General features: G+C 41.7%; 1 protein-coding gene across 3 annotated transcripts in view; it reads left to right on the plus strand.

The window, feature by feature from the left end:
• LOC117262077 (A disintegrin and metalloproteinase with thrombospondin motifs 20) overlaps positions 1–19,873 on the plus strand; it is a 111,549-nt gene extending 91,676 nt beyond the window's left edge. For all 3 annotated transcript variants that reach the window (XM_033634744.2, XM_078167751.1, XM_078167752.1), the window contains 10 exons: positions 7,395–7,568; positions 8,417–8,587; positions 10,345–10,557; positions 10,745–10,874; positions 11,752–11,846; positions 11,937–12,031; positions 12,194–12,327; positions 14,747–14,838; positions 15,067–15,171; positions 15,459–19,873. In XM_033634744.2, coding sequence (XP_033490635.2) covers positions 7,395–7,568; positions 8,417–8,587; positions 10,345–10,557; positions 10,745–10,874; positions 11,752–11,846; positions 11,937–12,031; positions 12,194–12,327; positions 14,747–14,838; positions 15,067–15,171; positions 15,459–15,548 — 1,299 coding nt within the window. In that variant the 3' untranslated portion in view covers positions 15,549–19,873. The remainder of the gene's footprint in view (positions 1–7,394; positions 7,569–8,416; positions 8,588–10,344; positions 10,558–10,744; positions 10,875–11,751; positions 11,847–11,936; positions 12,032–12,193; positions 12,328–14,746; positions 14,839–15,066; positions 15,172–15,458) is intronic.
• The last annotated feature ends 2,617 nt before the right edge of the window (positions 19,874–22,490 follow it).

Consider the following 22,490-nt stretch of genomic DNA (forward strand, 5'->3'; position numbering starts at 1 on the left):
ACACACTGACCAGCGTCATTCAAGAGCATTGTGTGTTACGTGACGCACAAAAGCTTGTTCATGTAAATCACACTCCATACACTAAATCTTATTAAGAATGTCTTTGCTGCTCAAAACACGCTATCTTAATGAAACGCAGTAAACATGGAGATCCAGAGCTGCAGCTGCAGCCGAGCGTGGCCTCCCATACAGATGAAAGCGGGATGTTAAGAATGACACACGTCCTGAAGCACAGCAGGTTTCTGTACCATTGTACACTAGCGCACCCAGACACTGGCAGGGTAAAGGCCACGCATAGAGAAGACACCAGGGGGGTGAGGTCACAGTCATTGTGGAGCCGACCACAAAGCCGCTATAGTTGCTACCAAGAGGAAATGCATGTAGCTGCAACACAGTTTTGGCTGAAAGTCACGTTGAGATCCCACAGGGAGGAAAATATTCAAAACTGAATTTATTTAAGACATAGAGTAGAATGGAAGGAGCAATGGCTTGTCACTATCTGTCAGATTCCATTGATAAACAAGCATATTGTTAGTTCAAAAATACACAATAAATACAAAGAGCTTCCAGCAGTTGCCCCTTAAATGGTATCTTTTGATTTTTTCAACCTGGATGTTTCATGTTTTTGTGTCTAAGTGACCAATGGGAACAAATTTTTGAAACTGGTCCAGTATTGAGCGAGAGCACTACAGCCAGAAGCCACGAAACACGCTGCAATGTCACCACTTTGGGCAAATGTACCTCCAATGCACATTGGGGCTGCAACTAACGATTATTTTAATTGTCGACTAATCTGTCGATTATGTCTTCGATTAGGCTACTAATCATTTTATCGAAAAATGTCTTAAAATGTTGAAAAATGTCAGTCTGTCTCTCCCAAACCCCAAAATTATGTCATCTAATGTCTTGTTTTGTACTCACGCCAAAGGGTTTTAGTTCACCGTCATGGGAGAGTGTGTAAAGCTACCAATATTTGAACGTAAGAAGCTGCAATAAGAGTTTTTTGAGGTACTTTAACTGTACTTTTCTATGAAAAATGACTCAAAACGATTAGTCGACTACTAAAATAGTCACCGATTAATTTAATAGTCGATTAGTCATCGATTAGTTGACTAATCGTTGCAGCCCTACTGCACATCCACTAAAAGTGCTTGTTTTTGCCACTGACAGGCTCAGACGGTTATTCTAAATTCTAAATGTTTGACAACATTATAGAAAGGATCCCTACAGAGCTAAAACTATTTGTTAAAGAGTGAGATCCAATTGTTTACCTAGGAACAGCCCCAAAATGGCTTTTTTTTTTGTCATAAGAAAACACACTTCATTCAAAGTCGAAGGAAACAATACTAACAGATACAAACAATACAAAACTCTCAAAAACTGCCTTGGTTCATCTTTCCACTGTTTCAACAATCACCAGCTCTTGTTTGGTCAAATAAACTTTTAATTCACCCAGTTAGATGTGAAAATATTTTAGCTCCAAAAACTGTTTTATCCTGCTACTTCTCTGATGTCTGTCCATCCTCTCACTTTTAACATCTAACTTGAATTAAAGGTTTATTTCGACCAGTAGTCGGTGATTATTAGAACAGTGGAAAGACAAACCAAGATGGTTTATGTGAGTTTCGTTTCGTTCTGTCAGCTTTGAATGAAGTGTGTGTCACAGTGATAAAATTACTGTTTATTTAAATGGAGTCTGGTGGCTTTAGCAATGATGATATTGGGGCTGTTTTTGGTTCAAACAAAAAGGATCTTACTATTTAACAAAGGGTCTGTATCTGTAGAGATCTTTTCCATAATGTTGTCAGACTCTTAGAATAACAACTTGAGCCTGTGAGTGGCAAAAACAATGACTTTTAGTGGACATACACTGACAGTACAGTGCCCTGAGTGGTTCCACTGCAGTGTTCTCGCTCAATACTGGACCAATTTCAAGAAGTTGTCCCAATAAGTTGCTCAGAGGCTTGAGAAACATCTGAGAACCGAGCACTGATGTATTATCAACTTCATATTGCTAAATGAGACAAAGAGTGAACCAAAACAATCGAGTTACTTGCTGGAAAACTAAAATAATGGGTAAAAAAAGACACAACACTACACTGCAGAGGGTGATAAATGTTTGTGATTCATTACTATGAGTGACCCCTTTCACATACAATCATAGGATCCACTCGTGAAATAAAAACTATTAGTTTTAGCTGCTCTAAGGTGTGTATCGTGTGTGAATATGCTTTCACCACATCGTATCAGCAGCCCCTTGGCTGAGCAATATTTCCTGATCACTTTTTTTTTTTTCAAAAATACTGAGACTTTTTCAAGTTGTTTCATCCCCTGTTTGAAAATCAACCATATCCCTCCTCCTTTCCAAGTAACTGTTAAATCCCAAAAGGTCCATGAAGACCCATGTCCTCCTCCCTCCACAAGACTCTTACCACTCCCTACTCTCTGAGGGTGTCCACCTCCCCTCTCACTCACTCTCTCCCGCTGGTGTCTGGAAGCAATCATCTTCCTCCGCATACCACCAGCAACCATGAAATCCTCAACTAGAGCATAAAGACATGTTTTATATCTTAATATCCATGCATGTGACAACTTTGAAACCTCAGCACCCACTGTTTGAGTTATTCCACAGCTACCCGGCCCTCTCAGTCACCTCTGACTGGGGGTGTAATGGGCAACATGTTAGAGGAGCTGAGGGGGTTTGGACTGCCCATTGAGTCGAGGACATGAGAATAATTTTTCTCATTTTAGTGGTCGTTTGTAATGCTGTGCACACGTTTTTCCTGTGAAGTATTTTAGATTGCTGTTAGAAGGTTGGTTCATCCAAATTTAATGAAATATATTTTATATTTTTCTTCCAGGGGTAGAAAGTCGTTCCAAATATGGATGTCAGCTTTTAACTGACTGAGAATATTTTCAACCAGTTACACATGTTGGTCTTTAGCAGAGGTTGGCAACCTTTGGTGACAATCAAAAGAGAATTAAATAAAAGATAAATAAAAAATCTGTCTGGAGCAGCAAAACATATTTGAGCCTTGTGATGTAACTAACACAGCCTGTTAAGTCTTAATTATATGTTATAAACAGTACTAATAGATCTAAATGAGCATTCATTGTTATGTTTTACTACAAGGTGGCTACTCTGCAGTGGCCTATTTAGGATAATTTCATACTTTAACTTTATTAATCTCCATATAATTTTTTGTCAAAGCCACACGGAGCCACTGGCGAGGGGCTAAAGAGCTGCATGCATTGCCATCCCTTGGTCTATAGGTTAATTTTGCCAATCCTCCGTTTACTGCACTGCACAGCACCCTGGTTTGGTAGAGTAGCTAAAAGAGTAGCTAGCAGCGCCACTTATTTGGTGATTGCTAGTAGTAACGCCATCCCGACCCAACAGCACTGGTGTGGAAACATTGTGCCCACCCTCTGGTCTTTCCTCAGATCACTCCACTGAATAAGCGGCTCAATTTTGAACCGCAAACCCCCTTTTGCGTTGTTAACTACCACTGTAAGCGGTAATAAACATACTAAAGCCTTTTGTGGATCAAAATGAAGCCGCTTACCCACTAGGGCCTTCTGCGGGGAAACTGGAGGATGGGCACCATGTTTTGCAGCAAGGCATGTACAGCAGCAATTGCGAATGAGCAGCACTGAGAGCTATCTCCCACCTGACAAGTGTGGTGTGCAGTGCGGCATAGGCTAACCAGAGGAGACCAGAGGGTGGACAGTGGGCACTATGTTTCAGCATGATAACGTGGCTAGCCGGCTGTGTTTCTGCAAAGCCAACAGAAGATTAGATAAAAGGCATTTACAGCACAAAACGTTAAAATTTCACCACCTCTAAATCTATGGTGCTTTGTTTAGTAGAGCGCAGGACTAAAAGGAAAGACCTCTTGTTCAAGTCCTTCTGCTTTTTTTTACTGAAAATTAATCACTTAGTTACCGGTCATTCTCGGAACCCATCGGCTGTATTCAGCATCTGACTTCCGGCAGACGGCGATACAGCCTCTGGGGACAGACCCCCGATTTTTTGGCATTCCGGTTTGATTTGGGCAGAGGAGGCGAATTTCCATTTTCGACTTCCGTTTTTATATATAAGTAAATATGCTGAAACTGACCTCCCTGGTTCCAGTTTTTAACAATTTTTTCGTGTGTTTTGTGGATTATCAATTGTGAAATGGATAGTCTTTTGGAAAAGACACATTGTTGTTGGGTTTTTCAAATATAGTTTTTCAATGCTGTGAGCAGCACAAATAAAATTCAATAAGCAGAAATATCAAAGGTGGCTTTCTTACCACCAGGGGAAAAAAACAAAATTACATGGCTAGATATCACTAGAGAAAAGTGGGAAAATGCTTTGAGATTTGGGTGAACTGACCCTTTAAAGTCTGGTGAGGCTCACCCAACACTAGAATGAAATCATGAAATAGTCTCCTTATTTTTCATCTGTAGTTTCATGATGTCCCCACCACCTCAGATAAAAGGACTACATCTCTTTTTCTGGAAACAGAATCAGATTTCTGTAGCCGCAGTAGCTGACATTGACAAAAATCTATTTAACAGCAGCTTTTTATTTTTGTGCTTTGTAAAATTTTAAAAAGCAGTATTTTTTTATTTGAAGGTTAGATTTCGATGCTCTTTGTTCTCTTTCCAAACTCAAGGACTTGACCCTTCATATTCAACCACACACTCCACAATGATAACACACACTTGCAGTGAGAAACCAACAACACAAATACATCTGGAAGTTTTCGGGGAAATTTGATACTGGCTGTATAATGCGCAGATTTTCTGACTGTGTGAGATCGCTGAGGCCTGGCACTGCTCTTTGAGGTCTGTAGGAGAGTTGGAGAGAAATCAGGCTGATCAGCTCAAGCCTTACAGAGTGCTTCCTCAGTATGCAGGTATGCTTCTCAAAGCACATCAAAGAGATGTCTGAGATAGACCTTTGTGTGACCCCAGATATACGTCTCACAAAGAAGCGTCAAACCAGCTTTGGATTTATTAAGTTCATTGTTCAGGGGCATCAAAGCAGCTAATCTGGCACTGTAGACCAAACAAACATTTTTAAATATTGTCACATTAAAGTGACTCTGAAGCTTTTGAAAGACGCACTGACACAATTCTTCTTTTACAAATATCAACTCAAGTTCATAAGCAGTAAAATACATACTTGCTAAATTAAATACACTCAGTGGTTTTGCTGTTGTAGCCCCATTTAGTCTGTTACGACCAGTAGTTTTTGGTGGCTCATGTAAGCAAATTTCACATCACTAAACCGGTTCGCTGACTTTATGACTGTTCCTCTTGTGCCACTGTGTTTAAGCACATCACAGATAATCATTTCACAGATTCACTGTAGAGGACATGTTTATTGTCCCATTCTACAATGACTATATTAAGATGTTGCCCATTCATTACAATAAAAGTTGCTAACCTAGCTCATATATTAAGTTTTCTCTCTTGGTTTGCTTCCACATTATGCAGCCCAGCACAATACAGATTAATGCATTTCCCTGAGCCCTCCAGGCCCCCCATACCCTGTTATAGACTTTACATTGGAATGAGCTAAGAAGAGCTTTCCTAGCCGTTTAGGATGGTGTAACAAATACTCCACCTTCATGAGATAGAAATAAAAAAAAGAGTAATATTTAGGGGTGTAACGACAGGACTACATTGATCTAATCAATGACCCAATATCATCAATCCAAAAAGAAGACACTGATACATAACATTATCTTTGAGATACACCTTTAATTTGAAATCCCCATGGTATGTCCGTCACTGTTTCAGTCCAAGAACACCACTTTCCTAAACATTCAAGAAACATTCAGCACCAGGCAGATAATGGTAAGCAGCAAAGACAAAGACTGAGGATATTGATTGATGTCATCTTGCATCGATCTCAGGCCCCTGAATCAATCAAATCGAATTGAGATCGGGTCATGGCAAATGTTGTGATATCAGCAAATATTGTTACATTGTTGAAGAAATTAATATAATATCATATCGTGATGAAATTTGCAATTTACGTCTCTAGTTATCTTTGAATTTGTCAGCAAGCAGTTTTTCAGACGTGTCTTTTATAATAGTTTGTTGTTGCAGTACTGTGGTTAGTCACTGGGACAACTTTGCAGCAAATACAGAGGGACTGAAATTGAAGCAGCAGACGTGGACGTATCTGGACTTTTAGTCCACAGAATTAGTCAAACTCCAAAAACACTAGATTCTACAATTCCCTTAATAGAAGTTATTTGCATCTTTCATTAGACCCTTCAGCCTTCTAAATGGCCATTTATTTTAAAGATAAATTATGCTGAATTGTCGATTCTGTATATAAACACACTCACCAGCGAAAGTGAAGGTAAAAACCAAACCCAAATTCACCTCTGTTTGGCATTTTGCCTCACTATATTCTGGTGTCCCTTAAGGCCAGTTCAGATCGATGATTCGTGACGAGATGAAACCTTTTTAGAATGTTGCAGAGAAAAGTTGCAGTAGTGTAACTGGCCAGTTTGAGCTCGACTCAAGCCTGGTCAAATCGCCAGCAGCTGACTTTAGAACGTAAAGCACATCATCTGTTTCTATAGTCGGCTTGTAATGAAGTCCACTGGTCAAGTCGAAGTGACCGCAGATGGCGTGTTTGCTTGCTGTGGCAGGTGCTCCTTCCCAGCTGAGCCCTCTGTTTCTGTCAACCCTACAAATGCAACTGTAGCCAGTATCTCACTATCGCTATTCTCATTCATATATTAATACGAAGCTACAAATTATATTCAGCCACAAAATAAGTCTGAAAAGCTGGAAATCAGAACAGAAGTACAGAGAGTTGTTGCATAGAGATGATACACCGTCTCATCTAGTTGCAGCACATTGCAAGTAGTTTCTTGTCTCAGCTCATCTTGTCACGAATCTTTGGTCTGAACTGAGCTTTAGAAGCCTGCTGCTTAAGGTCTGGCACATGGTCACTACTTTTATAAAGCCCGGACCTTACCTGAGCACTCTGGAAGTACACGCCTACAAATGGGTACACTTCTAGTGGGTCATAAGTGATGATTGAGAGGGATAACTTAGGTACGAGTCTATACATTGTTTTTTAGGAAAACCTTGCATAGTATATCTTTAAACCCTTCAGTTTCAGACTTTTGTTAGAAATTTGAAGTCTCCAAGTCCAAGCCAAGATAACACTGATGACATCATCACTACTCATGATGAGTAAACTCTCCTGTAAGATCAGCTCCATGTGAGACTTGAAGTTGGAAAATAAGTAGTAGACTGCTATTATATCCTTGGCTGTATTATGTACAGTTTGGGAAACATGTTAAGCCTTAAATTTAGTTTTCATTCACTGCCTTTTTCTCAATCATACTTGCGCTCTGTGTCCGTTTCACCAGTGTTCTGTCACCTGTGGAGTCGGAGTCCAGAACCGAGATGTTTACTGCAGACTGAAAGGCACTGGACGGGTCAGAGAGGATCTATGTGATGCTCAACAGCGTCCTGCCGTTGTCCGGCCTTGCCAAACTGCAGAATGCACACATTACTCTTGGGTTGCTGGTGAATGGGAAGAAGTAAGTCCAGGCTCATTCTTTCTCTCTCCTCCTATCTACAGCCCCCCTATGAACAGATGTTAAACCATCTCATTAAGGTTTTTATTGGCTGAGATCTCCGCTCTTTCTCCTTTTCTCTGCACCATTAAATGACGACCTGCAGGTACCCTCGCTCTCTCGCATCTATTGTGAGGGCTTTAGCGATAACCATCAGTCGGCACATCATATCAAACCTCAAAGTACTGATGGCCATCATCGCTTTTGTCCTGCTGAGCATCACTGTTCTGTGTCACGCTAGCAGGCTATTTTCTTTGCTCATCTTTTTTAATGCCCTGTGCTTTGTCCTCCAAAGTAAGGCATAAAAGAGGGGCACCATGTAGGGACATAGTGCCGTGTCGTCCTGCTGCAGAATGTTTGCAGTGCTCAGATTCCTGTCTGCGTTGCCTCGAGAACTCACAGCCTCGTTTCTTTCACAGTTTGGCCCCAAAAATACACACACAGCTGACTTTTTACATAAATTAATTTTAGGATTCTGGTCCATATCATTACTTTTAAATACTCCTATAAACCATTACAGGGCCTGAGGGACACCCGGCTTAACTTTTATCTTTTATGGAAACATTATCAACTAGAGCACATGTTTGGGATTGTGCCTCTCTAGAGCTAATGCTGGCATTGTCACACAACACTTCATTTTTTTCCTACTTGTGTAAACCTTTACATAAAAAGGAGTGTCTGTATGGAGAGCTAAAGAGGCAAGCAGGAGTCTAAGAAGTCAATGATGTTGCTGAAAGAACAACACTGCCCCCCCTCTGCCAGCTCTTCTTCACTCTTCCTGATTTCCTCCTGTGCTGCTATTTTCCGTGTAGTGTAATGCAACCTGTGGAGAAGGCATGAGAGGCAGGAAGGTGGGATGCATCGGCCCGGGGATGACACCCGTCCAGGAGGATTACTGTGAGCCATCGTCCCAGCCACCATCACACCAGCACTGCAAAAGAGCTCCCTGCCATTACATGTGGATTACAGGGGAATGGTCACAGGTGGGAATAAAAGAAGTACTGACAACTGAGCTTTGTTCTACCGCTAATACAGCTAATGAAAAAAAATAGTGAAACACACATACATTCTTAGAGGTGAAGCTGAGCTACTTTAGGATCGCTTTAGGAGATATAAGGAGCAAAAGAATAGATCAGCAGGAGATCTTTTGCTTTGCAGGCTCATCAGAGGTTTCTTAACTCTGACAACAGATAAAATACAGAGTTAAGACTTGAATTTGATCACCGAGATAAATTTCTGAAATATGCAGGCTCATTTATAAGCCAATCATGTTTCTTTTGGATCTTACTGTTATCTCAAGAGTGGATTATTTCATACAAATAAAGACTACAGCAGTAAGAGAGGGAAAAGAACATTTTAGGATCTTAAATTAGGAAGTACTTCTTAATTTAAGAAGTGTGAGAAAATTGTCAAAATCTCATATTGACATTATATTAAGCTCAGTTATGTCCACGAGTAATAGTAAAGAAGTGATCTTTCCTCTGGGCAACATCTTCAGATTGCTGGTCTTAAGGCCCAGAAACATCTAAGCGACATCAAAGAAAGTGGTGACAAAGGCTAAGTGTTGTGGCACCTCACATCACCTGTGTGTCGGCTAAAAAGGTTCCCCCTAGAGAAAACGGCAGGGACTACAGCCATCAGTCGATTAGCTTGTACATTCCGTGCCTGCGTGAGGGGAAGTAGCTCTCCATGGCAGCAAGCTACAGTAGTCCGTATTCATCATTCAAAAAGGGCCCCGGAAGACAAAGAGGACAGATTCAAGATGCTAGTTAGCCAGTTAGCACATTACCAACACGACTCAGTGTGGACTTAACAAAGGATATTCACCATGGGCTAGCAAACAATAGCACAAACAATTACGAAGTGTTTCTGCTGAAGAGCTCAATGACTAAAAAGTTTTATCCATCCAGTCTTAGTTTGTTTCAATCTAACACCCTCTTGACTTTATCCGACTGTGTGACTTAACACTCAATCACACCTGGACCCATCTAACCCTAACGACACACATGATGGCCAGGTGGGTCAAACGAGGTGAAACGTCTTCAAGAAACTCAAGAAAGCCCACTTGCCTACGATATAGCACTTAAACCAATCAGGGTGATTTCACTTATCAACAGGCTAATTAAACATGCTGAATCAGCAAAAAAAAGCAGCCAAACAACAGCTGACAAGGGCCGACTAGTGCCAACAGCGTGGGGCACACTGCAAAAAAACTCATGGACGCTCGTGATGGCTGACACTGACCGACCACCGACTGTCAGCTTGGTGTGTCAGGGTCTTTATCCAGCCAACAGTACAAAAAAAAGTATTACGTTTAAAATGTTATGAAACAAAGAAAAGCAGCAAATCCTCACATATGAAAACATGGAACCTCCCTAGTTGCTGTCTGCATGAATCACCAAATGTTTGCGGTGTTGACTTTTTCAGATAAACTAAAGAATTAAGTATTATTTTACAGGTTGGGACATTCTCCAGCTTTTTAGGTTGAATAAACCATTTAAAAACTCATTGTATTAACTAAGTAAATTGTGATAAAGCTGAGAACAAGGCTGCTTTTTTAAGGTCATGAAAAGTTGGAGACAGAGTTTACACAGGGCAGAGATACAGTCAGAGGCACATGAGTACCACTGAGGCCCAGAAGAAGAAATCCCCTTCTGTATATAATTAATGCTCTGCGCAAATATTTACTCATGCCAGTCTTTATTAACTGTCCATGTGTGTGTATCTGTGTGTGGCTCAGTGCTCTGCCAGCTGCGGTGTGGGCTACCAGCAGCGTATAGTCTCCTGCTCCATGATGCCCTCCTCTCAGGCTCTGCGCCCGTACACCGCTGCTGCTGCCCAGTCCTCCTCTGCCAGCACCCACTGCCCCGAGCCCCACCCTCCTGGCGCCCGGCCCTGCCTCCTCAGGGACTGCCCGCACACAACCTACTGGAAAGCTGGCCCGTGGAGCAAGGTGAAACAGAAAGCGCTTGTTAGGCAGTGAGAAATCCTCTCAAGCTAATCGCCATTCTCGCAAAACATTTTGGTGACTTGTGCATTCTGATGACAAATCTCATTTGTGGATTTGGATCTGGTGGCAGCTTATTTGTTAATTGTTTTGGAGCTGTGGGATTGAATGCTTTTGTGTGTGTTTTTACCAGTGCTCGCAGACCTGCGGGGCGGGAGTGATGGAGCGCAGAGTGGAGTGTGTGACGTCCAAAGGCCAACCGTCCAAACACTGCCGTCCTTCAGAGAGACCTGAGTCCAAGGCTGCGTGTCAGGATAGAGAATGTGGGTCAAACTCTCTTCTCTTCTCTTCTCTTCTCTTCTCTTCTCTTCTCTTCTCTTCTCTCATTTGGCTGTTAAGTATATATCTATAAAATTCTCCCATCTGATCCATGCAGTGCTTACTGCCAACGTGGTATTTGCAGAGTGATGGTCTTAAATTGACTGTGCTGTATATGGCAACCAACACCGTGTCTGATTGTGTTTACAGAAACCCAACTTTTTGCTTTGTTTTAACACATTACGCAGAGCAGCGACCTCTACTTAAAGCCTCTTGGAGTGAATACTTAGTGGAACAATAAATAGACAGTCAACGGATTTCTACAAATTATGAAATGGACAGTCTGTCAAAACGCCTCAGGGTGTGTGCGCTGGGGCCGAGGCAGCCTTCATTGTGAACTTGTGAAGCTCTGTAAAACCCGGCAGCGGGCCAAAGTTTGTAGGTTCGCCCCCCCACATTTCAGATTTTTCAGTACTTGCGCATTGGGCTGTTCATTCCCGACTTGGCTTCTGCCAAGTCAGGCACTGGCAAAATTAAAATGATATGCTCGGGTGACAGCCAGTTCTGCGGTCAAGTATTAATGCTAATCAGCTAATCAGCATGATATGAGCTCTACAGCACTCTGGGAAAGCAGAGGAGGCAGCACAAATAATGAGACATTTACAACAGCTCTCATTTAAGAAGACGAGAACCAGGCTACAGTCCTCTCACATAGCGGAGTTTAATGCATTAGCTTGTGCAATCATTCTGGCAGTTGTTTACAACAAATTTTTTTTTGACTGGCTTGCACAAGCAGAGTTTCAAAAGCAGATTTCAGCTATCAGTGTTCCCTTGCTGTTGCATTGAAACCTCTCCTTCCTCTCTTCATATTTCGTCTCCCAGGCCAGTTGTTCGCCTCCTGCCGAGACGTCCAGATGAGACTGGGTGTGAAGATAGATGGGGAGTACTATCTCAAAGTCAAGTCCCGGATCCTACAGGTGCACCTGTTCTGTCAGAACACATCATGACTCAACCTGTAGCTTCCCGGCAGGCTCTCATGTATCGTCTCAATGTGTGTTTGCCCTCAGATTTACTGTGCTGAGATGCAGACGGATTTTCCCAAGGAGTATGTGACCTTGCGCAGTGGTCAGACAGACAACTACTCAGAGGTGTATGGGCACAGGTGTGTATTTAATGCATCCATGACTGATTGCCACTTGAGCTGTGACTCAGTGATTATATGAATTACTGTGCTGCATGTGTACAAATATATTCATTGCTGGCGCGTTCAGATTCCTGTGTTTATCTTGAATAAATCCTAACACTCATTGTCCTTAATACAAAGGTTACTGAACCCATTTGAATGTCCGTACAACGGCAGCAGAAGACAGGACTGCGACTGCAGGAATGACTACTCAGCAGCGGGATACACACTCTTCCACAAAGTTCGTGTGGACCTTGGCTCCCTGAGGATAATGAGTGCGTAATTACTGTGTGATTGCCTTACACTGTCTACTGTAATGAGACCACACATCAGTGTTGTTTTAACCCTCAGACGCCTCGTCCCGTAGTGCTTAATAGTGCCTCGTCTAAATGCAATATTTGCAGCTTTCCCCGTACTTTCCACTCTGGAGTCAAAATGATGACCTTTCAGCGCTCTGTGTTCACATCGCTAGGCGAGGGCTTGAAACCGGGCCTCTCAGCACAAACACGTGAGCGCAAGAATAGAGGAATGCGTGCATGCAACGTACAGACACGCGTGCCTGCTCTCATGCACAGACAGACAATATGTGATGCTGCTTCGCACATCTTTTGTTTGGCCAGCGCATGCGAGAAGACCCAAAGACACAGGCACACACACCCGGTCGCATCAATATCAAACACTCATACTAGCATGCGAGCAATCACACATTCACAGACACACTAATACACACACATCTTCAGGCCATATTCCTCTGCTCATTATTACAGTCAGCTCCACCTTCCCTGTTGTGTCCAAGTATGCCTTTGATTAAAGAATGTGGATTAGTGTACAGTGTGTGTGTGTGTCTGTGTGTGTGTGTGCTGAGGGGAAGTTGGATTAGAACCTACACAGTCATCCTCCCATCGTCTTCGTCTGGTATGGGTCCTGACAGCACATGTTCCCCACCCCACCCCCTCTGCATGGTACTCATTTGGCTTTCAGGCGGCTTGAAGAGAGCTGAGGGGGGGATAATGAGTTCAAGATGAAGGGAAGCATCTCGTGAACTCTATCATCATTTGGTACAGGCAACGTGAAGGGAGGGCAGGAAAAGGTACCGGTCATGGTTATCATGTGTGACAACGCAGGGTAAATGGGAACGAACAGGAGAGGCAGGGAAACAAGGATCAGATTGAGTCACTGAGTCAAAATGTGAAACAAAGATTTGATATGCGTGAAGCCGGTTTAATCACAAATCTACTGTAACGGGGATGTGCTGTTTGTGATAGCCGGTTTCATTTTGGATCTGGCTCCACGCTGGTAAAATACCTGGATTCATAAGCTCAAAGTTTAATACGTCTCTTATCAAATCTTTTATCATCACTTTTGCACAAAACATGCTGAAACTATGAGCCAGTCAAAATAACACTGCTGTGTTTTAATCTTCACATGTGTTTCAGACTATAGTTGACATTATAGCTTGCTTAGCTCAGTTTGAGCAAGACCATAGTAGCAAGAAAACAGCCACATCAGAGCCATACATCGACGCCATTTGGGGTGTTTTTCAATACCACTTATGTTGTCATAAGTTGCACTAAAGATACACTAGATAGCCAGTGTTAGAAGTTATTTACCAGTCTAAAAGAAATATTGCAAGTTGAGCATTAAACCTCATATCTTTACTCGCCAAGAGCTGTCTCAAGCAGTGAAAAGCCACATCAGTGTTTACTCTTGTTTTACCATATATCAATTCCTTTCTCTGCCGCCACACATTGTTTTTACCGTGCCACTAACTGGGGGGGCAATGGCTCTACTTCTTTGTCCTCTCATGTTGGACTGAGGGCAAACTGGAGGCCACAGGGGCTCACTTCTCAGGGAACAAGTGGTATTACAAGCCCAGCAACGTATCTTCATACATCAGTTTGTATCGTATCTTACGAAAATGCACGTACAACGGTTTGTGTGATATCTAATAAAATCTAACACGAAAGGCATCATCACATTACATACAGAACGTAAAGTTATGTTGATGATGATGATGTATGTTAAAATGACTCAAACTTCACTTCGTTTCACACAGTCCCAAAAATCAGTCTCCTGGGGGAAAGTCCCATGTTTTGTGATCCATCCACCAGCCTGGCTCAACGCGTGGACTTTCGGTCTATTTGCTGCTTCCATATTCCCGTCAGTGCATTGATCCCATGATCACAGCCTTCCCAATTACAAGAGTTTTATGTGAAATACTGGCTCGGAATTACAGGTGTTAAATACAAATTGTGGTGCGTGAGAACAGCCTGAGACAAGACAGGCCGGGGCTAGCTGGCTAGCATGCTACTTTCAGTACTTATCTGTGCAGCACAATACATCTGCGACATGTCAAAAGTGTTACTTCTTCACAGCTTTAGATAAAATTCTGGCCATATCTTACACACTGTACCTTTAAGGGATTTAGAGTTGATAAGCAGATTAATTACTGTATTTGGCTTCAAACTCCAAATCTCACTGCAACAACATTTTCGTGTACAGGTCTGCTAGAAAGAGAAAAACATCTGGCGATGACAGTGAAGTGACATCAACCCTGCAATGAAATTTAATTGCATAAACTGAAGTTGCTGATGCTCTGTGTGGTTATTTACCTTAGAGCAGCTGTCTTCTGTCTATGTTTACTCCTGCTGTTGCACATTCTGACTCTGGATCTGTATCTTTGCTGTTTACCAGTCACAGACCTCCAGTTTTCCCAGACTCTTCATGGTCGACCTGTGCCCTTTGCTACAGCGGGAGATTGTTATAGTGCAGCCAAGTGTCCGCAGGTTGGTGAAATACTGTACATTGTGACTTCTTTTGTGTGTTAGTGGCCTTAAAGTGATTTTTTACTAAACATCTGCTGCTATAATTCCCTGGACCTGCAGCGAAACTACACGACTCTGCAGTATTACTCCTTTGAGTTACTGTCATAGACATTTTCTACAAGTATGAATGAGCTCACTTCCTGGTTAAAGAACAGCTCAGAAATAAATCAATCTGATGTGTGTTTTCAGGGCCAGTTCAGCATTAATCTGATTGGCACTGGTCTCAAAGTGGCTGAGGCCACCAAGTGGACATCACAGGGCAACTATGTTTCCGTCAAAGTCCACAGATCTGAGGTAAGAAGCTTAAATGGTTGTCTTTTGCACGACTGATGCCATTTGGCTCGTAGAGAATGGATTATGTTGTGAATATAGATACAGTACTGGGGTGTAATTGTGCTTCATGCTGGGTCTTGGAGTATTGGAATGAGATTGTCGCTCTGAAATGTCATCTGAATTGCGTGTTGTATTTCTGTCTGATTCACCAAAGAGGAATCCCCAGTGACATTTCTGAAGCGTTCATTCTCTGCGTAAAAAGCCGCCCTTTGCCCACTCTTTCCTTTCTCATTTGTCTCTGTCTGTAGGATGGAACAAGAATCTACGGCCGCTGTGGTGGTTTCTGTGGGAAGTGCATTCCCCAAGCTCACAATGGCCTACTCCTTCAAGTCCACTGAGGGCCATGCAGAGACCAAACCCCCCTAAATCTCTCCTGAAGACAGTAGCCCAGGAACACGCAATAACAGTGATCTGTTGGACCACGTCGTCATCTGTGAGTGTGGCGGAGGAGCATTTAACAGCAATCATCCCACAGTAACATCCCCAGTTTCCTAATGGCAGCTAAAGCATTCAAGACACTACGTACTGTGCAGTACTACAGGACCACTGTCGGGTCCTTCATCCAAACTGCAAACTCTGAAGAAGAGCCAGCTAGATTTGCATGCCAACAGTGTTGCAATGGCTATCAAACACGTCTGCGCTTTGGAACCTAAAATGATTTTTTTTTCTGACACTGTTTTGCTTTTTATTTTAGCATTATACAAAGGGATACAAAACTTCAAAACACTGAGAAAGCATCTACACAAACAGTTCAAAAAACTCAGTACTTAAAGGAAGAAATTCTCATCTTTAAAAAACATTTTTTTCTCTTCTGTGAAGTGTATTCTGTAAAAAAAAAAAAAAAAAAAAAAAGCCAGAATTTTGGCATGAAGTACCTGGAACTAATCTTGTTATATGTGGATTTCCACGGTACATAGATATTTATTTTTACAGCTACACTGTAAGTATTTAGTTGCAACTTATCTAACTGAATTGCAATGAATGAGACAGTATAAAAATCATTGCAATCTTCTGATGACAAAGAAGTGCTACAGACTCTGCAATAGTATGTGAGGGATGGTTGTGTTGTTGTTTTACAGGATGACAACCAATAGGCTGATGTTAAAAAGAAGTAATTCAAGAACACTGTATTTTTCTGAGACTACTAAATGAGCTACACTGCAGATCATCTTGGCCTAACACAAGTTTAAAGGAATAATTTGACATTTGTGCTTATTTACTTTTTTTGTTGAAAGTGAGATGAGATAAATGTGAGGTAACCACTAGCAGACGATTAGATTAGCTTATCACAAAGACTAGAATCAGGATGAAATTGATAGCCCGGCTCTGTCTAAAGATAACAAAATCCGCCCACCAGCAGCTCACAAATGAACATGTATCCGATTTGTTTACTCTGTACAAAACCAATGTGTAGTAGTTTTAGAGGGGGTAATAGGCCAGGCCATTATGTAAACCATAGACTGTGTATATAGATGGACGATGCGTCTCCACTTCTTCCAGCTGTACAAAAATGAAGCCGAAACATCCCAGATAGGGGCGCTGGTGATGTCATTTCCAGGAGTGGAGCCATGGTGTCAAGCTCCCGCCCATACACTCATACACCATTGGCATGACACAGATTGACACATACAGCTGTCAATCATGACCCCAAATCCCCTTTTCCTTAGCATAACAACTAATTAAAAAACAAACTTATCTGAAAAACGAACACTTGAATATACATCAGCATGATAAGAACCATCTAAAATGACAGAAACCTTTTGGAAAAGTTTATTTCATGTGTACGCATGTCCTATCTGTTAGCACAGAGGGGGTGGGGTTTATGACCTATACTGCAGCCAGCCACCAGAGGGCGATTGAGATGGTTTGGTTTCACTTTCGGGGCACTGTCCTGTTTTCCATCTTTATATACAGTCAGAACATATACAGCTTATATAAAAGCTTCAAAGTTGTTAGGTATATTCCTACAGTCTTGACATCACACATGAGGTTACCAGGGAGCAAACACTCAAGGAAGTGACTGTACCTTTAGTCCGGCATCTGCACAGGGCCCCAGGAAGTGCATCTATGAAGCCATTTTCTGTTGAAGCCAAACAGTGGAATTACAGTTTCCAAGTCTGTCATGTGATGCCATTGGGCCAAAAAGGTTTTTTCCCTAAGACTTAGGTTTCTAAGAATTTGATACATTTGGTCCAACAACATTTGGAAAGTCGAGAACCAGAAGTAGCCAGGTACAGCGATGTGGAAGAGATGCCAGTCATCCTTGTAATTTTATACCCGGCAGTTAAACATTTTTGGCTTCATGCACCACTGAGCTAACCTGGAAATCCAGATGCCCCGCCCCTAGCAAATTCAAATTTGCCCTGCACGGGGATCTGGCCCCGACAAACAGAGCCCGCTGAATCGCCTATCAGACCAATCAGATCAGTCTATCTGACAGAGGCGGGCTCTGGGCGGGCGTAACATGAGGAGGACAGCGCTGCGCCAGAGGAGTCGAAAACTAAACAGCCAAGATGGCAGCTGCCGCGTCCATTCAATTTAGCTTTGGAAGAAATGCTAAGCCAACCACACTTATCTTTTTCCTTGAGAGAGGAACAGAAGACTGCCCTAGAAGCCTTTGTTTCCAGGAAGGAAGTTTTTGCCGTTTTGCTGATGGGATACGGCAAAAGCATAATATATCAGTTAGCCCCACTGGTCAGCAAACCAATGGGGCTTAGTGCAATGAATACGTCACCTTGTTTTGTGCTCTGATTGGCTATTGTGCTATCCAATTGTGTGTGGCAGCATTTGAAATGCCCCAGTTAGTGCCGCCCCTTGGATAGGAAGGGTGTATCGGTGAGGGCCTGGCTCAAAATCTGTCTAGATTTGAATCTGGATTTCCAGGCTACCACTGAGCAACTTTCCTAAGAATGTACAGGGTCCCGCTTCCAACAGTGTGTCCAGTTCTCTTCATATTTATCTTTGATCTTTACCTTCATTCCCAGTATTTATGCTAAGCTAAAATACTCCTGCTGGCTTCGCATTTACCACACAGACATAGAGAGCAGAGAGTAGTATCAATCTTCTCATCTTACTGTCGGCAAAAAGGTGAATACGTGATTTTCTCAAAATGTCAAACTCTTCTTTTGGGCTTAAGACTTAAAGACAGAGCTTGCGACTAACTACTGATATGACCTGCCTTATGTCAGAGGTCAAACTTTAGGAGCACGTGAGGAGCCTTCAGAACAACTTTAGATGATTTTAGTTTTCATTGTTGTGTGTTTCTAACGTCTGTCTGCTGTCATCTGCCGTCAAGTATTTCTCAGAACTACTGAAACCAGCACAGTCCACTTACTGACACATGGCTGCCACATAGAGGCAGAATAAACACTACTGCTGTGAGGAAATAACTGACATCTTTCAGTATCTCCAAGTGTTTAAGCACAGTGTAAAAGTTTTCTGTGGCTTTTTTTTTTTCAACCATGAGGATTTTTTTTATTTTATTTTAATTTTCACACCACACAGACAGTTCTCATCTTTTACACCATGACACAGTATCAGGTGTGACGTCTCACCTCACACCCTCCATTGGGCCTACTGTAGGTACCTGCAACCCCTACCTCTCACCGACATCCATACTCTACTGAGATATGTGTTGTAATATATTTATGTTTGACCATATTTATTCTGTAATGACTGTAGACATGTTCTGTGTTTTAAGGCACAATGACTACTACGAAACGGAGAAGCCATTGTCTGATGTTTTTTGTCCTTTGTCTGCTTTGCTAAAAGAAAAAAAAAAGGTATTAGCCTACTGCTGTTTGTAGTGTATAACCACTAACCTTAAATGAGGATCTTTTGAATGGTGCTTTTGAACTACTGGAATTACCTCTGATCTTGAGAAGGAAAACGCTGGTTCTCAGCTCTTTGGCAGATGTAGGATCTGCCTGTAATGCATGTGATGGTCCTCTAATTAATGTAGCTGAAAATCTAGCTGTTGCCAGGTAAATCAGATGAACCACTGCATGAGGAAGTCTGCCCTTAACTTAACTCATCATAAACGACTCTCACCATGACCACTGCTACTACAGCTATTAAGCAACCTAACATGCTGGTACTCTGATGTTAAGCTTTAACCAAAGTTAGAAGATAGACGCAGATTATTTTTCTTCTTCTCAGACAATGCAGCTTCTTTTGATTTAAAGAATGGCTGAAAAATATATTAAAAAAAGTCAATGAGCAGCTAGAAAACCTTTGGCCATCGTTCATTTTTATGATGGGCAATTGTTCTATGAGGTCTGTATCAGAAATTTAAAGAATACTTGATGCACTATGTGCCATAAAATTTTGTAGAAATGTAATCCTGTTTGGTTTTTTTGTAATAACCGTTAAGATTTGTAACTTATGATATATGTGTATTTTTAATATTCATACTTGAATTGTAAACAGTGTGCTAAATATTGAATGGGCATTGGTACTGAACAGAGAAACAGTGTGCTTGTTTGCCATGCTTTATCCAAAGATGTTTTAAAGAATCGTGTACCTACAGTATGTATGTAGCCTGTATAAAAGAAATGAATGATGATTCTGGTGCTATGCTTACTAATCGTACCTATACTGTATGTCTCGCTACTATACTAACCTTGTTTAAAATAAGTAATAATAAAAGGTGCTTTTCAGCTGACTCACAAGTTGATTTATGGTTATTTTTAGCGGCATGGCTCTAGATACAGCGATCGTCTGTGTGTCTGTTCCACGTTTTTCTCCTCACTGACTTGGTCAATCCATGTGAAATTTGGCACAGTGGTAGAGGGTCATGGGAGGATGCGAATGAAGCAATATTACATCAATTGGCCAAAGGGGGGCGCTATAGCAACCGATTGAAATTGCACACTTTGAATGGGCATATCTCATGCCCCGTATGTCGTAGAGACATGAAACTTTGCACAGAGATGCCTCTCCTCATGAGGAACAAATTTGCCTCAAGAACCCTTAACTTCCGGTTATGTAGATTTTCCGCCATTTTGAATTTTTTGAAAAACACTTAAAATCGATCTCTTCCTAGGAAGTTTGACCGATCTGCATGAAACTCGGTGAATATAATCTAGGGAGCAATATCTAAAGTTCCCTCTTGGCAAAAGTTGGAAAACTTACTAAAACTGAGCTTCTATAAGGCAATGAATATTGCAGAGGGCGTGGCTCATCACGTAAAGGTGTATAACATCTCAAGGGTTTCACTGATCACCACACAACTTTGTAGGCATATGACCACACATAATCTGAGGGGACCCCTCCATTATTGACCCCATCAAACAAAATGGGGGCGCTAGAGAGCTAATTTCATATCTAGGCCTAACCGCCATATTGATTTTTACTAAACTTGGTAGATATGTAGAACAGGACGCCTCAAGGTGACTGGAGAAATTTAACTCTAATTGGCAACTGGGTGGCGCTATAACAACAGAAAAATGCTTAAAAATGGCTAAAATGCAACCGATCGCTGTGGCTCCCCCTGTGGACCAATGTTTTTACCTCAACTACTAATGTACAGTTTTAGCCCACTAACTAACCCACTGTTGGCAATGGTACTACTGTACTTTCAATACAGCAATCGTACTATCAAATTCACAAAAACTCTGTCTGAATACATTGCTTTTCTTAATGGGTTCAGTTGACTATTTAATCTGCAATTTCCTATGACCTGTATCCCAAACACACACCATGTGAAACTGTACGTGGGCACCTGTGCACTCAGTGGGTATGGACTAGCATCAGTGAAAGTTCAAAGTGAAATATCTCAAGAACTGTTTGATGGATTTCCATGACATTCAGTACAGTCATGTTCCCCAGAGCAGTGGTTTCCAACTGGTGCAGCCACAGGGTCCAGATTTCTCCTTAGTCATTAGTTCAAGTGCCACACAGTTTATTATATTCAGTGTTATAACTGTGTTTGCCCATGTCGTCGGGCTAGTTTGCTGTCTCTAAGGAGCTGTCCATTAGTCCCTCACTCTACAGCAGGAAATGGGGCTTCAAAACAAAAGTTTTCTGCCAAAATTTCACTGTACTTTAAAACATAGTGTTTTTTACAAACTTGACATGTTTGTGAGTCACTTGCGGTCCATTCAAAATGGACCTGCTACCCAATTTTCAACCGCGACCCACCACTTGGGGACCACTGCCCCAGATGATGAATCTTTAAGTGATCCCCTGACTTTTCCTCCAGCAACACCCAGAAGCTGAATTTTTTCTCTTTTCTGTGAAATCGCTCAACATGTTAGATCTGGCAGCTTCTCTCCCCTCATATGGCCAGTGTTTTCCCCTTCCCTGTGTCTCTTGTCTATCTGGTCACCCTCCTCCTACCTGAGTTTTCCCTCCACATATCAAGCACACCTGAGATCAGTCTGGCTCATTACCACACCTGACTCCTGCTGCTTATAAACCCTGGTTCTTCACTTCAGTCTTCGTCAGATCGTCCGTTTACCAACACAGTACTCGAGCTCTTGACCCTTTTGCTCTTTTTGAAACGTTTTTTGGGATTTTGCTGACCCTAGATACCAGTTCATTCCCTCTGTTTGTCGGCCACGCCCTGGAAATCTGTTTTGTGTTTTTCAAGGACTCATCTAAAGACCTGCCTGCCCGCTCCTCCATCAAGTTTAGTTTCATTTTTCTCTATAATAAATTGTACCAGTCCTTTCAATTCCGTCTCCGAGTTCTACATTTTGGGTCCTTAAACCAGTTGATTCTAAAATTATAAGACAACATTACTATTAATATCAATGCTGATAGTAATAACAATAATCTTTATTTTATATAGCACCTTTTAAAACACAGATACAAAGTGCTTTACAGTAAAACTGAACACATTCAAAACACAAACAGCTTAAACACATAATAAGACACAGAGCGTTACACAAACTAAAATGTCATAAATTGTCATCAAGAGAAAAAAAGAGATAAAAAGTGAATGTTAAAAAACAAGAAGGACACATATGTAACAATAGGCAAAAGATTAAACAAAATATACAGGCAACTCAGATAAAATGAGGATATGCTTTCTGATAGAAGTATGTTTTAAGACAACTTAAAGGTCCAGTGTGTAGGATTTAGGGGGATATAGTGGCAGAAATGGAATATAATATTAAAAATGTGATTTCTTTAGTGTATAATCACCTGAAAATAAGAATTGTTGTGTTTTTGTTACCTTAGAATGAGCTGTTTATATCTACATAGGGAGTGGGTCCTCTTCCAGAGCTCCGCCATGTTTCTACAGTAGCCCAGAACAGACAAACCAAACACTGGCT

The sequence above is a fragment of the Epinephelus lanceolatus genome, chromosome 5 (genome assembly GCF_041903045.1).
Source record: "Epinephelus lanceolatus isolate andai-2023 chromosome 5, ASM4190304v1, whole genome shotgun sequence".
Lineage (NCBI taxonomy): Eukaryota > Metazoa > Chordata > Actinopteri > Perciformes > Serranidae > Epinephelus > Epinephelus lanceolatus.